Source organism: Semicossyphus pulcher, unplaced genomic scaffold, assembly GCF_022749685.1.
Source record: "Semicossyphus pulcher isolate SPU_LCO1_2020_fin unplaced genomic scaffold, fSemPul1.0.p SCAF_25, whole genome shotgun sequence".
NCBI classification, from domain to species: domain Eukaryota; kingdom Metazoa; phylum Chordata; class Actinopteri; order Labriformes; family Labridae; genus Semicossyphus; species Semicossyphus pulcher.
Window position 1 is genome coordinate 5,153,565 of NW_027211699.1, and position 16,017 is coordinate 5,169,581.

Genomic DNA, 16,017 nt, shown 5'->3' on the forward strand with positions numbered 1-16,017 from the left:
TGTTTATGTATCTTCTGGGTTCAACTAGTTAACTAGTACTAATCATTATTTATTTATTTAGCACTAGTTAAATAATGCTGTTTATGTATTTATTTTCAGTGTTTAACTAGTTAACTAGTGCTATTTATTTATTTATTTTAATTTAACTCCCTGCACTATAAACGTCAGCCCATGTTCTCAGGACAGTATGGGCCCATCAAAGATAGGTCGGCATGTTTTCGAATAATCACCGTCTTTGAACAACAACTTTGAACTTCTTTGACAAAAGTCCAGAGGAAAAAAACGGCATTCCTCACAGGACTAAAACAAGCTTCAGAGCTTCAGTATCAGGGACATAAACAGGCAGTCCAAAACATGTTTTCTTTTTTATTGGAGTGACAGTCAGACTTCAGTCCAGAGACATTCAGGTAATAGACAGTGACACACATCTCTGTACAGCGTTTTTACACTGAAGAGGTCAAACACCTTCAGAACAGGAAGAAACAACTCAGAAGTAACATGTTAAAGGGGGAGCACGCTACAAAATCAATGTTGACTTGTTTGTCGGTCGATGGGGGCTCAATTTTTATCATCAATATTATGGGGGGAGATACTGTAACATCCATGCAATGTATTATACTTGAATCCACACAACTGATGGCACCAGGGTCACCACATACTGTATCATCATTACCTCGGTCAAACAAAGCGACAGCATGATCGCAGGAAACTTTGGTGCCAACGGCCGCTTTAAGAGTGGGTAATTAAAGTATTTCCAACAAACAGAGCATTCTAGTTAATAAATAATCCTTATTAATGTTATTTTTTTTAAATATTTTCAGTAGTACAGGACAAACCAGACCCTAGACGGCATCACACACAGGTTCCATTTACTTCAATAACATACTGAATTTTACAATCAACCAATACCACGGTAGTGTACATGGGCCAGAGCACAAAACATAGAGAATGCTTGTATTATTATTTTTATCTACCACACGTACTGAAGAAGAGACTGAAGCACTGAGAACGATAATACAACCTGACCTGACAGTACCCCAAACTACCTAAAAGTACCCCCATAGTAACTCATACCTCCATCAATACCCCCAACCACAGTGAACAGGTCACCAGCAGACCTGTAATACACGATTTAAGGAACTATACTGGCGTTTTTTTCATATTTTAGCAGACTCGCTCATACTTTACATTATAACTGACATTTTCAAAAGCATGCCACAGTTTGTAAATGGATTTCCGTCCTTAGATAATTTTCATTTAACGTGATTATTACATGTTTAGTTATTGGAATCAAACTTAAAATTCAGTGCATGAATGGCGACTCTGCCACTTACAATGACCTCTACTAAAATAAAAGACCTAACTACTGGATGTAAATGCATTAAATAACAATAAGCGGCATAAACAACAGGATTAAATTTGGTAATACATTTTTGAGCACCGTGTAAAGACAGACTCAGCCTTAAAGACAGCTTCTGAGAGTCTCTGCGAGCTGATACTTTCACAAAGACACGTTTTTTTACAATTAAAAATCAATCTCTTTTAGGAGGCAATGTTCACACAACTTGAAGTTGAAGGGCTACAACATGAAAAACTACAAAGTATAGTCCTTTAAATGCACCAGATACACTTAAACCCCAAATACCTGAAACCCCACCCAGTAAAACTCGATCACCCGGCGGTTCCTCGACCAAAAATCCTGAAAGAAAAATACAATTTTATCCCTATTTTTTTAAATATATTTCCATTAAACTATGCACTCGCTGACAGACAGTCTGGTGAATAAAGTTAAAAAAGAAAAGTTCACTTTAACTGAGTGGTCTTGGCTCTGTTTTACAAGACTACTTTGACATTAATTAAATCGTTTCTTTGTGCAAACACTCGTCTGCATTTACTTTGTGAGTCATTAACCTCATCACTGTTTTTTTTTCTGTGTGAGTTGGTGTTTTAGCTTTGATTTTAGGAAGTACAGTGGATTCTGGGGTCACAATTAGATGTTGAGATGCACACACTTCTACATGTCTACGTATGAGCAACAAGGTCGTGAGGCTGAAATGACATCACTGCAGAAACAAAGAGACAATCCTGGCAGCTGCACCGGTGGCTGGAGAATCTCACGTTGCAAATTATCTTGGAGTTAAGAATTACACAGTATTCAATATATAATGAGTTCCAGACAACAATTTCATGCATTATTATTTCATAACTGAGAGTTGTCTTGTTGCTGCAGCGCCTTCTCTGTTCTGCAGAGGGCGCTGTGCACACATGATCGGTTAGGATAGCAGGCAAGTCATTCTACAGGTCAATTATATCACTCTACTGATTTTTGCGCCGTTCATCAACAAAATCTTGCTTTTACATTTTTATACTTTATACTTTTAAGCAGATAAACTATTTTTATTTTGGGTAAATAGGTGAATTTTGTAACAGACGTATGATTTCCTCCTCGGCACTAAACTTTGACTAACACTTGTTCAAGAAAATAACTTTTATGCACCACAAAAACTCAACTACCTGCACACATTCACACAGTTTCACGCACACAAGCACAATCTCGCTCTCTCTCACACACACACACACGCACACACACTAAAAGTACAGCTTCTTTGATGGTGAGTGTACGTGAACCACAACACAGACACTGCTACACACCGACATGGTTGGCATGATTACTATCTACATCGAGGGCCCTCAGTCACCCAACCTTGTCCCTGTCACCATGGCAACAAATTCCAACCCCCCCCTCCCTCAATTGTAGGATTGCAGGATCAATGAATTAGCCAGCTAGCAATCCTTAAAAATCCCACCAACAGATTCTTCTTTTGCCTGAGACTGCACTCAACCCTCCAGCTTTGTCCCCTCCGGCTTTGTGATACATTAAACGGACTTTAACCTCATCTGTGGTAATAAAAAGACAGCAATAAGAACGCAGGGCAGTTTGGCAGCTTCTAAAAAGTAAACATAAACAGACCTGAATCCCCCCCACTCGCCCAGTTTTAACACACACCACACTCCACATAGGACTGTCTCAGATAACACACCACATACATTCCCTGGTTACATGGAGGGAGTACGACACGACCTGGCCTTCTTGGCACGGATACACAATAAGGCCGCCTGCCCCTCCTAGGTAGAAGTAAGACACCAGTATGAAAGAACACAAAACAACAATCATGGACACATCTCTCTGTGGTGCTTTTGGGTGTTGGTTGTCATTTAAGTGAACGTTTTGTGTCTCTCTGTAGTCTTTTTTAATCGCTTTGTGGTTGTTTTGTGTGTCTTTGTAGCCGTCGTTTGTCTGTAGTCTCCTTTCGTGTCTTTGTTGTCATATCCAGTCTCTTGGTAGTTGTTTTGTGTCTCTATGTTGTCATTTTTTGTGTCTCTGAAGTTGTTTTTGTCTCATAGTTCTGAGTCTTCATAGTTGTTTTGCATGCCTTTGAGGCCATTTTGTGTCTCTCTAAAGTTGTTTTTGTCTCTTTGTTGTTGATCTTTTGTGTCTCTCTAAAGTCGTTTTAGCTCTTTGTTGTCGTTTTGTTTCTTAAAAGATGTTTTTGTCTGTTGTTCTTTCATGTTTTCTGAAGTATTTTTGTCTATTTGTTGTTTTGTGTCTTTGAAGGTGTCCTGTGTCTGTTTGTTGACCTTTTGTGTCTTTCTAAAGTCGTGTTGGCTCTTTGAAGATGTTTTTGTCTAATTGTTGTCGGTTTGTGTCTTTGAAGGTGTCTTTTGTCTCTTTGTTCTTGACCTTTTGTGTCTCTCTAAAGTCATTTCGGCTCTTGGTTGTCGTTTTCTGTTTCTCTGAAGTCGTTTTGTCTCTGTTGCTGTTTTGTGTCTTTGAAGTTGTCTTGTACATGTTGATCTTCTGTCTCTTTAACGTCATTTTGTCTCTTCGTTGTCATTTTGAAGATGTTTTTGTGTCTTTGTTGTTGTTTTCTGTTTCTCTGAAGTTGTTTTGTTTCTATTGTTTTGTGTCTCTTTGTTGTCATTTGAGTCTCTTTGAAGATGTTTTTGTTGTTGTTGTCGTTTTGTCTCTTTGAAGTTATGTGTCTTTGTTGTTGTTTTGTGTCCTTTAGCAGTTGGTTGCATGTCTTTATAGTCGGTTTGTGTCTCCTTGTTTTCACTTTATGTGTCTTTGAAGTTGTTTTTGCGTTTTTGGAAGTCATCTGATTGACTTTCCAACAAATAAAGTCCAAAGTCACATTAAACAGAGTTCCTGGCCCCCGGGGTCAGGCAGCTCCTGTGCCTGGTAAGCCAGTATGTTAATCCAGAAACACAGAAACACAAGTAATTTCCCCAATCAGAAACCTGGAAAAACTGACCCTTGTATATAAATGAGTTACACAGATCCAGCTATTGTAGCAATGTACAGAACATTTTGCATCGTGACACCCTACTTCTTTAAAACATGTTTAAAAGAATGATTCCACTACATACAGGAAGACTATAAATACTTAAAGAGAGATGATATGAAAGCGTCTAAATCTTATTTTGTTAAATTGGCAACAAGCTTTTGTGGATGAAACACTCCCTCAGTGACTCTCCAAATCTAGCAAACTACATCAGGAAAGCTCAATCAAGGTCGGATCAACTGTTTTTATTTTAAAGTAAGCCTGAGATTTGTTAGTACAATTCAGAGACTAGTATGTCATTTGAGACAGTGCTTATAATTGGACAAATCCTAAGCCTACCTACAGTACATATTACACCTAGCTACAGACCTACGTAAGAGTGTGAGATATTGCACTTGGTCACAAAACATTTTGTCGTTGTTTTTTTACAGCATGTTGAAATCTAAATTAAGTCACTGTCTGAGACGCACATTACAGTATGGCACTTAGTTGATGTCTAAGTTTGGAAACATGCAGATTCAACACACAGGATCACTTTTAACTGCAGCGGGGGAAGGGGGAGGAACGATCAGACCTGTAGCTAAATAAAAAAAACACATTCCCCGTACTGTTTGGCATGAAAGGGGATTTACCACTTGAGTGACGGAAAAGAATAAGATGAAGGTGCTGTATGTGAATGCCTTCTGCGCTATTTTAGTCTAATACTGCTTTGTGGTGGAGTCACACACTTGTTCATCTCTTTGTTTTTGAACACAGTGGCCTCCTCTTCTACATTTCCTCCCCTTGTTCCTTTTTCTCTCATCTGCTCTGATCTGACGACACCGGATGTGCTAAAGTAGGAAAGGGAAAGAGGTGTAGAAAAGTGCAGAAAAAGCTGGAATGTTACGGAAACAGGAAGAGGAAATAAAGAAGGAGAGGCCGATTTTTAACCACTATTGAAAACGCAGCCCAGAATAACACACAAACAACTGCAGGTGTAACATCACTTTCCTCTTCTCCCTCTCCCGACCTTCCTCTTGCACCATCAGGTCTTTCTCTTCTAGTAAATGGGAACCTGGTACGTGGGTGCTGCGTTGTTCTCGGTGAATGGCGGGCTCTGGTAGGTCTCTGTGGTCTCAGTGGTGCCCGCCCCTGGTGAGTTGGAGGGGTACGGCTGGGTGGGTGCGCCGCCGTCCATGTGCTCCGTGGTGAACAGAGTCATGTCTGTGCCGAGGAGATACTTCTGGACTGCACGCACTGTTAGACCAGCCTGCAACAGAAGGAGAGGGGGGGGCAGACGATGGAGAAGATCAGAACAGAACAGAACGACTCTGAGCGCTGAACGAGCCAAAGAAAGCCAAACACAGTCATGAAAGCTCAGTTCAGCTCAGGAAGCCTTCTTTTTGAAAGAAGGATTTTAAATACGTTTGTTTTATATAATGTTAACTGAATGAATTGACTTGACATTTTGGACATGCACTTGATATAAGAAAATAGATATTAATCTCATGTCTGTTGCTTAAATGTTAGCATAACTTGGTTAGCTTAGCTTAGCATAATGACTGGACACAGAGTGAAACAGCTAGCCTGGATATGCCTGAAGGTAACACAAGTGGCAACACTGACAAAGATTTCTCCCAACCCTATTTTTTACTCTCAAAAGCTCTGCCAAATCCCGCCGTACTGTGCTGTGATTGGCTAGTACTAGTGCTGTTCTGAGCTTAATATAAATGGCGGCCATTATCCTCTGACTGTTATAATCTTCAAATAGTTATCATTTTACCACTTCAAGATTAATCGGCAAAATACAATAGTTAGTTAAAATCTAAAGTGAGATGGGCTATATTTCTGTTAAAACAACAAATTTGATGACTCATTAGCTACCGTCAGACAACGGCTAATGTTAGCATTCAACCACGTCCTAGCTAATATTGATGTTAGCTACAAATGTACGTCTTTCTTAATGTATCGTAAGACACTTTCAGCCAGTCACTTCCTAGCTAACAGTGCTTATAGCTAGGAAGTTGTTGAATGCTAGCATTAGCGGTTGTCGGATGGTAGCTAAAGGGTTATTAAATATGATGTTTAACCTTGAAATAAGGCCAGATATCCCGCAGAAATGTATACTACCAATCGCCCTTTCAGTTGCAGAAAAGTTGCTTTGAAATGATAATTTGGCTGACGTATGTTTATACAATTTATAACCTGGAACAGTTCAACATTATGACAGCAACTTAGTCCCCAAACTAAAATTGCCGGTGAAATAGTCATAGTAATAACTTTGCCACTTTTGTTTTGTACAAATTTAACAAACTATAAATTACATGTTAATATAGGAGCTTCTTTAAGTTAGCAGGTTATGTGGATAAAGCTGTGCTCCCTTGTTTCCAGTGTTTGTGCTATGCTAAGCTAAGCGGGAGCTAGCTATGCCTACATGAGTCATAGACGGACGTAAGAGTGGTGTCAATCTTCTCGTACAACTCTCATCCCTACAAAATTTTGTTAGAATATTTCTTTTAAATAACCTTTTAAATAAATCTCAACTGAGTCCAAACGCAGGGGCAAATGTTTCAACAGTGACGTCATCTCAGGACTAACAAACCACGCTGATAACTGAATTAATGTTATAAATTATGAAGCATGACCAGTTTGTCACCTCAATGTATTCAGAAATGGATTATTCTCTATACTGAGGTCATGGATGGATTATCAGACAGGCCAACCAGACGCAGACACAGAGGTCACGCTGGTCAGGAGGCCTCTAATCCAGAGCGGTTTGAAGTGTTAACTTCTCTGAGTATTCACTCAAAAGTGGGGCTGTCCTGATCATGCTAACCCACTTTGGCTTATTTCAAGGCTTTTTCCTATGATGCTTTTTGATAACATTGTGCATTGTTACCTTTAGTATTTAGTATATGTTCGCTACAGTTCAATATCTGCAGGAAAGATCTGTTAAAATATTAAGAGTGGGGGTTTTCTGCTGTGATGTAGGTCGGGGCTTTCCATGCATCAGCGCGCAGGAGCCCATTGTCTCGTAATCTGCCTGTGGTTTAGATAATATTTGGTGTTCATTCAATTGCTGTGCGTATTTTCTGCCATGCTGAAGGAACAGCTTGATAGTAATCAGCTAAATATTTGCCTGGTAAGGTGCAAGAAAGGTTGAGGTTAATGTTTCGCACTGCCTCTCAGCTAGAATTTAGTCGACCAGGTCGCATTTGTGTCGCTCTCTTTGCATGTCGCGCGTTCTTACCCAGGTGATTATAGAGAAGAAAGAGAAGGTGATGGCAGCCCGGGCCGCGTCTGCCCCCTGGTTGAGCGGCAGATCCTCAGGCGAGGTCCGAGACCACTGATTGGCGAGGAAGCAGAAGCTTACGAAGTACAGGAAGGTCCAGAAACCTGCCACAGAACAGCACGACAACAATGAGATACTTTCTTAAGAACAGAGAGAGAAAGAGGTAAATCCCAAGTTGAAACAGCGGGACCTACAGGTGTTTATTTCTCACATCCTGTCGTACTGAAGTTTTTCTTTGTTCCCTTTAGAGATAAAAATACTCTCATTTCTCTTATTCCTTTATTGTAAGATAACAGGTTTCATTTCTCTTGATTTCTTGTGGCTTCAGACAGCAGCTCTCTGAACAAAGAAGCGAGCCTAGTTGGGCTACAGTTTGGGGAAACCCGGCCTTTTGACTTCTGCTTCATAAAGAGCAATCACATCTTGACTGTCACATGCTAACTATGCTAGGTTCAGAGGTCAAACCAGAGCACCTCCTGCCTCTTGGGAAAATGTCTGCTGATCGCATTCGCCTCCTCACCCGAGAAGCCGATCTCCAGCATTATGGCCTTCTTCCTGTCTTTGACGGAGCTGATGGAGGAGAACTTGTAGTCGAGCAGGAAGAAGAAGGAGCAGCCCAGCAGGCCCACCAGGCCCACGAACATGCCGTAGTTGCAGGCGTCTGCATTCCAGTTGAAGACACAGTGCAGACGCTCGCTGCCGAAGTTCACGTAACCCTCGTTCACGATGGAGGCGAAGACCACCAGGGAGAATATCTTTGGACGGGGACACAAGCGGGAGAGGACAGATACAACAATCAATCAGTTATCGTCTTCACAAAAAAAGATCCCAGGCTGGCTGGAAACAGGACTGTGTCAGGACCACACGACAGCGCCTCTTTGAGCATGCTCAGACCAGAAGCATTAACCTAATTTCCTCTCTTTCTCCGTGACTGACGGAGGAGGTGGATGCTTCACTTCCCTTCGAGAATCACACGGTCCTGAGGCGATGTGTGCGTACAACACAAGAGGACGGCTACTTTAGCTCCTGGTATTCTCCTTCCTGTTTCCTGTTTTTGCATTTTTTATGAATAACACCCTTCTTCGGGTCTGTCGCGTGCTGATTTCTCTGCATTTCTTCCAGCCTCTGTGCTGAACTGGCTCATTGAACATGGTCAGCTGACTAACACTCAATGGCAGAATAGGGCCATGTGATGCGCACACACACACACACACACACACACACACACACAGGGACCTACACATGGGGGTCATATGACGGTGGAGGGACACGTAGGGATAATGTCTGGTCTGCATTGAAACTAATCACATGTGTGCGTATAATCTGAGCAGATACACACTCAGGTGCTTTTAGTGAATCAGCTGGAGAAAGCTGCTTCTGCATCTCCGCAGAAAACAGATATTTTCCTCATAATCGAGTCTACTCACTGTCCTGTTCCTTTTCTATTAGCTTTATACTTAAATTTACTTGGTGTAATTAGTAACGTCTTTACTTCTTTGTAGAACCTGGTGTGTCAAGTTGGCGAGAGAGGCAGCTTTAGCTTTAGATGAGCTAACGCAAGACCGTGAGAGTAACTCAAAAAGCAGCATATCTGCTTCGTCTTGAAACATATTTATGGAGCATTTTCTGCTACTTATTTTTGTAGCTAGTGGTCCAAACGCACGGAAGCCCTTAGCGGACATGCAGCCATACATTTGATTAAAGGAGCAGTTCGCCCCTGGAAAAAGCCGCCGTCAGTCAAAGCTGGTGTTCTCTGTAATCAATAGAAGCAGTAATATTTGAAATTGGAGCCATAGCTGTGGAGAAAGTTGTACAAACGGCTCGTTCTACATTCCTACAACACCCAGCATGCATTGCACCCCTCCCTCTGAAAGGAACGGCCCAGCGAGAGACGCTGGAGTGAAATACTCCTGTTTTCTCTGCAGGCAACGGCTCAGAGCGGCACAGAATCTGAAATACGACGAGAATATACCGGTGGATCGTCTAAAAAATCTTCAGGTCTGTAGTCTACATTTCAAACCTGACGATTTTGAACGAAACATCGGAGGCGGGCGTCCTAGATTGAGGAAGTGTAGTTTAGCGAGCTCCCTGCCCTCCGCCAGATGACGCATTTTACGTAGTCTGGTGGAGGTTTTCCAGGGCCCATTAGAGAAGCGGATATAGCATTTTTTTTCTATAAATGAATGGCATTAGCTCCCCATAATAGCATGATAGGACTGAGGTTGGAAATCGGCGAACTGGCCCTTTAACTCCGTTTTCCGTTTTGTGCTTTTGGCAACTCTGAGGATACGAGTTATGATCGTCTGACGTTACAGCGGTGCAGCGTTGTTATCTCTAAATTACTTGTTATCACAGGAAAATTGAGTAAATAAAATGTATGGATGCATGTCCGCTTAGGGCTCCCATACAAAATACATTTATTTGATTACAGTTTTTAGGTTATTAAACTCTTCTTGAGTGTTTCTATTTTGTGCTACTTTATACATCTGAGCACAAAGTGGGGAAACACTTGGTAAAATGAGGCATTACTGCATCACTGTTATGTTTCATGTTGTAATTAAGTATTTTTACAGTGTTAAATTATCGCTGCACTTCTTCCACCGCTGTTAGCAGCTTCTTGCTGAATGTCAAGACGTAAATTAGCATGATGTAGTAGATTTTAACTGTTGCAAACAACAATATGGCGGGTTAACGTTCACAGAAAAGTAGCCCAAATTCTTTTAAACTAATTGATTTAGGCAGCTTGAACTGGAGTTGTTTCTACCTTTCTAACAGGCGAACAACTTCCGGAATAATGTCTGACCTCTTCACTTTCAGTACTGAAGCCCAAACCAGATATTTGTACAGTAAGCACCACTCATTCACACGCTCTGAGCTCACGTTTCACGCTCTTCATATCTCTCTCTCCTCGCTGTGTTTCAGATATCCCTGCACTAGCAGAGGAGACCTTCTGCGTGTCACCCAAAGGTGATGCGTTACATCAAACGTCAGGGCACGACGCGCCTCCGTGGCCCCGGCCTGCGTGCGTAATGATGAGCGCGGACCAATCACAGGTGGGATGACGGACGACGACCGTTTAGGGTAAATCAGCAAAATCATTGGCTGAAAATGGAATGTGTGATATAAACGGAGAAGGTGTGCGTGGAAAATAATCCAGTTAAATGTTAGGGATGGAATAATAACAGCTGACATGAATAACAGGAAAGAGGAGGCTGAGGAACGAACAAGCTTTAGATCTGATCTGATCTCCTACACAATCCAGGTCCGGTCCATTGCACATCTGTAGCTGTTCTGTAAAGCTATTAAACACCAACATAATAATAAAGATAGGTCTGTTTGTGCCCCATAGAACACCTCTGTTGTTGGATCAGTTTCATGGTCAGGGTGTCAGACAGCCACCAGGCCCTGGTTACACCCTGTACGCTACATTTCTACATAAATACACCCCCGTATGAAGATCCATTCACGCACCCTGTTTATCAATCATCGCTGGATTTCTGGGGTCTATATTTGCAGTGAGAACCAGTCACGGGTCTCGCGCAGCAACGACAACAGAGAGGACCCCCCATACACACACACATATACACACAGAAAAACAGCAGTACGGGAAAAACCCGCTCTCACCCAGGACAGCACTCTGAGGATGGTCTGCGGCTGTTTGACAAAGGCAATCGGGTCGATAGTGGCCCCGGCCCGGCCCGCTCCGAACGATCCCACTCCTCCGTCCATCTTCTGCGGCTCTCTCGCTCCGTGTGTGTGTGTGTGTGTGCGCTCCTCGCGGCTCCTCGCGGCTCCACGCTCCCGGCTCCACGGCAGGATGGATGCGCTGCTGCTCTCCGCTGTAGGGACGGGTTCCTGCGCGCACCCAGAGGCGCGCGGGCACGGTGAGGAGGACGCCGCGAGAGTGGGGGAGTGTGCACGAGCGACTTGCACGCGCTACAGGATGAGGTGGGTTAAACCATTAAGAAATAATGTTTGATGAATGTTTGTGTACCAATATGGAATATTATAACCTATACTAATATTGAAATGCTAATTAGCATCCTAATCATAGCAAGGCCTCTTGGTAGCACCATAAACAAGGCTGCCTCTCCTGCTGCTGCTGCTGATTGATCCATAATTTAATGATGGTGTTTGTCTACAGTGATTCAGTATTCTTCCTTCATTAAATTTGGAGACTCACCAGAGACACAAAAAGAAAAAGAAAGCAGGAGAGTTAAAAACAGGTATACAAACTCTGAAATCACACCATAAATTCAAGTTGCAAACACGCTAAATAGAAACTGTCCCCTCAAATGCATCAAAGCTAAAGTCTCTTTTAAAAATGTAACGAGTAGAAAGAGCAGATATTTGTGTTCAAATGTAGGGAGGAAAAGTTTAAGGTGCTTTAAGGTGGAGGGGCGAGCTACAACTTCCCTGTCTGATAATGAAGCAGATTCCAAAGTGACAAAAACTGCAGTTCCTCGAGTGGCCACTGGAGGCTGGCTCCGTAAGTGAGTCAGTCTCCACAGAGGCCCAGGTGAAGACGTCTAACTTTGCAGCAGAAATAAACATGTTTACAGCATGATACAGAAACATGTTCCGGGGTTGAATTTCAGTTTAACTCACCTGTTATATGAAGTCACATTCTTATCAGGACCAACACACTTTATTACTGCAATAACACAAATTAGATTTCGACAAAAATTAAAAAATAAAATATCCAACAATAACTATCTAAAAATAACTGCAAGAATGGGCGGCAGGGTGGTGCAGTGATTAGCGTTGATGCCTCACAGCTAGAAGGTTCCTGGTTCGAATCCCGGTTTGGACGACGGGGCCTCCGGGTACTCCGGCTTCCTCCCACAGTCCAAAGACACGCTCGTCAGGTTCATTGGTGACTCTAAAATTGTGAGTGTGAGCGTAAAAGCTCGTCCGTCTCTGCGTGTCAGCCCTGTGATTGACAGGGTGTAACCCCGCCTCTCGCCCAATGACAACTGGGATAGACTCCAGCCCCATGTGACCCTGAACAGGATGGGCGCTATAGATAATGGATGGGTGGATAAAAATAAGTGTATCATAATTAATAAAAAGCTTTATTTATGCTGGCACACAAGATGGGCTTTATGTGAATAATAATAATAACACCTGTGTGGTTGTAGCATGTGTGTATAGGGCCTTTAAATACATGGGGTCAAAAACAGTAACGGTGAATAACAAAGTGAACCTTCAGGTCTTTGATGGTACATACAGCCACTGATGTGTTATAAGCTCAGTAAGACTTTGACTCCGTCTGAAAGTCTAAACATATCCCACTTGCATTGTTCCTCAGTCGCAAACATCGCTCAGTTATTAAAACATGGCCTGAAGGAAAGTCTCATGATGCGTCTCTGTGCCAAATACCACAACACAGTAAAGTCACAAGTCGCTTATCATGGGATTTTTACAAATGCCTCAACAATGACCACCAAACTGAATCCTAACCTCTACTGAAACGTGTTTGTTGTTTCAAATTACAGGAACTTTAATTTACTGTTCAATCCCTACATCCTGAATTCTACTGAAACGTTATTACTGTAAAGGTTAAATCTGTTAGTGAAAAACAGTTCACACACAGCAAACCTCTGATCATCCACACTATCTGCTGCCGGGTAGGTAAAGGTAAAAGTTTAGTAATAAAGTAGTCTGCTGGGATGGTAAAAAGCTGTTGGGGTACTACTACCCCTAGTGGCTACTTTGCAGTACTGCAGGGGGAACATACCATAATTTCATCCATCCTTTATGTATAGCGCTTATCCTGTTCAGGGTTAGTGTTAGGTGTGGGGGGGCATGAGAGACAGACAACCTTTATTGCAATTTAGAGTCACCAATGAACCTGACGAGCATGTCTTTGGACTGTGGGAGGAAGAGAGAACATGCAAACTCCACACAGAAAGGAACCAGGAACCGTCTAGCTGCGAGGCTACAGCACTAACCACTGCACCACCATGCAGTCCCCTAATGACTCATAGGAAATAAAATAAAATAAAAATGTAAATATAAGTTCAACAAACCACATGTGAAATGTAATATTCCTATTATCAATGCAATAGTTAACAGCTGTAAACTGTCATGACAAACACAATCATGGAGGAGTTTGTTGCACTTTGTTTCGATTCTTTTCTTTGCATCTATAAATAATCCAACAGTTGCACGAAGCCTCATGAAGTGTTTCATTTAAAAAGGCCTTTCTTCCCCGAAAACATAATCCGCGCTGGTCGGGGAGTACTTAGCTGAAAAAATATTTCAAAGAGAGTTCATTAACAAAAGTTTGAGAACCACTAATATTCAGCATCAGGCAGACACCAGCAGAAATCAGCCTACAGAAGTCAATACTTCAATACGATACATTTACACATAGCATTGGAAAATAAATTCAAACTATGGTGGTTGGTAACTGCTGATTCTGACTCTGTGTACTATCATGACAACAGTGAATCAAAAGGAAGCAGTGGAGCTCTAGACTTGATGGAATGTGTTTGTGTCCTTTGATGGCGTCTTAAATAACAACTGAATGATCAGAGAGTTTATTAATAACACAGACGGATCAGGTGACTCGGCCTTACGTGCCCCCGAGTAGAGGAGAAAAGACGTCACATGGTGCTTAAATGTGTGTAAAGGTGTTTAAATTACACATTAATCCACTTTTAATATCTATTTAAAGCTTGTTTATCTTATAACTATATAACGAATAAATAAGAATACTCCACATATATACCGGAGTGGCACAGGGTGTTATTACAATGTTAGAGTCGTCTGTAATAATCTCTTTGTGAAATTGATAAATGTCTTCATATTTCAGTGATGGCTCTTATTGATCACTGACATTAGGACAACCATAGTATTCATGATTTTCACATATTTGGGATTGTTGTATTTAAACTACATTATTCTGAAATAGAAAACACACATATGACAGACCAGGAAACACCATTTTAATGGATTATTTGACTGCTTTAACAGAACAATCACAATGGCAGCTGAAACATGACCCACAAGCCAAATTGGTGAAAAAATAGAGAATATATTAGATGTAAAATATGAGTTGTTACCATATTACCAGATCAGTTTGATCCAAAATCACAAGAAGGAAACATCTAAAATGTAACACACACAGTAGCTCTTTTCACACAATGTTGCCCCAAAACATTTGGAGTTCATTGACAGGAAGATTTGATTTTTCCTCCCAGGTCTTCGCTCTGTCCTCACATCTCTCAGCCTCTAAAGCTTAGTCACAGGAACCGTCTTTCCATCCGTCCTTCCACCTCTCGTCCACTCGGGAGCAATCGAACTCGGGCTTCCCGAGCCGGGCGTTGATGTCGTTGTGTATTCGGCAGAACCACTGAGAGAGTGAGTGGCGACTCCTTGTGTCAGGCTGATTGGATTTTAATCTGAGGAGAGGAAATAGTGCTTTTAAAAATTGCTTGTTATTTGTCTTAGAGTACGACAGCTGCTCGTGCTGAAACCAAAAATAGGAAGAAAAAAGCCTGAAAGTTGATTGTAATGAGAGAATCGTGGTCTGACCTGCTCCTGAGGTCTTCTGCACATTCATCACAGGGGAAGAACTTGGAGAATAGGTTGATGAACTGCCCCATCTCTTGCTGCTGTGAGGCAGACGGCCTGTCGGGATAATATGCTGCCATAGTGTGCAGGAAGGACCAGGTGCTACGGCCTAACTCTTCCCTGTCCAGTGGACACTGAGGCTCCTGTTGTGGTTCTGTGTCTGCACCTTTGGTCTCCTTGAGAATCAGACAGAAACGAGTGTTTAACATATGGAGAGCAGAACACTAAAGCCGAATGGTACATCTAGTTAAAAGTCCCAGTGCGGTTATACTCTTTAACAGCACTCATTGAATGCCTCTTTTCCAGTCAAATTACTTGGAACTAACTGCTGTGTAATAGTTCATAAGCAATGTTCTACTCAAGCGAAACTTTCACAAAACAAACACCTGCCAACCTTGACCTCATGTCACCTGTACAGCAGCTGTCGTCTGTTTCTTCTGGACCTTCATCCACGATTTAAAGTCCGTGCAAACCCTGCACGGCTTCTTTTTCACATCCCCGGTGTGTTCCTGCTCTTTACCCGCACTGTCCTCAGGTGGTCTCCCGGCCACCGCAAACGGGAAACCTTCAAACCCGGGCGGGTTGGAGGCTGATGATCCTCTCGGTCCTGTGGGCGCAGCCATGTTCGCTATTAGCTAATAACTCTGTCTGACCTGCAGTATTTTATCAACACACCTCACGAATGTTCAACTGTTAAAACGCAGCAGTTCCCCCCGAATGGACACATTATCGCCTTTGTAATATTTCCATATTCATCTCTTCCTCGCGGACTGAGTCATGGTTACGCTGCACACTTCCCGGTTGATGTAAGCGATAAGA

General features: G+C 42.2%; 2 protein-coding genes across 2 annotated transcripts; both read right to left on the reverse strand.

Annotated features, from left to right (window-relative positions):
• Window positions 1-346: 346 nt before the first annotated feature.
• syngr3a (synaptogyrin 3a) lies at window positions 347-11,461 on the reverse strand. Its single transcript, XM_069675853.1, has 4 exons — window positions 11,242-11,461; window positions 8,138-8,372; window positions 7,576-7,721; window positions 347-5,595 (listed from the first exon to the last, which is right to left on the reverse strand). Exons 1-4 carry the CDS (start codon window positions 11,344-11,346, stop codon window positions 5,386-5,388), a joined length of 696 nt encoding a protein of 231 aa, XP_069531954.1. The 5' UTR covers window positions 11,347-11,461; the 3' UTR covers window positions 347-5,385.
• A 3,087-nt stretch (window positions 11,462-14,548) lies between these two features.
• Window positions 14,549-16,012, reverse strand: gfer (growth factor, augmenter of liver regeneration (ERV1 homolog, S. cerevisiae)). Its single transcript, XM_069676232.1, has 3 exons — window positions 15,609-16,012; window positions 15,160-15,374; window positions 14,549-15,026 (listed from the first exon to the last, which is right to left on the reverse strand). Exons 1-3 carry the CDS (start codon window positions 15,819-15,821, stop codon window positions 14,864-14,866), a joined length of 591 nt encoding a protein of 196 aa, XP_069532333.1. The 5' UTR covers window positions 15,822-16,012; the 3' UTR covers window positions 14,549-14,863.
• Window positions 16,013-16,017: the final 5 nt, after the last annotated feature.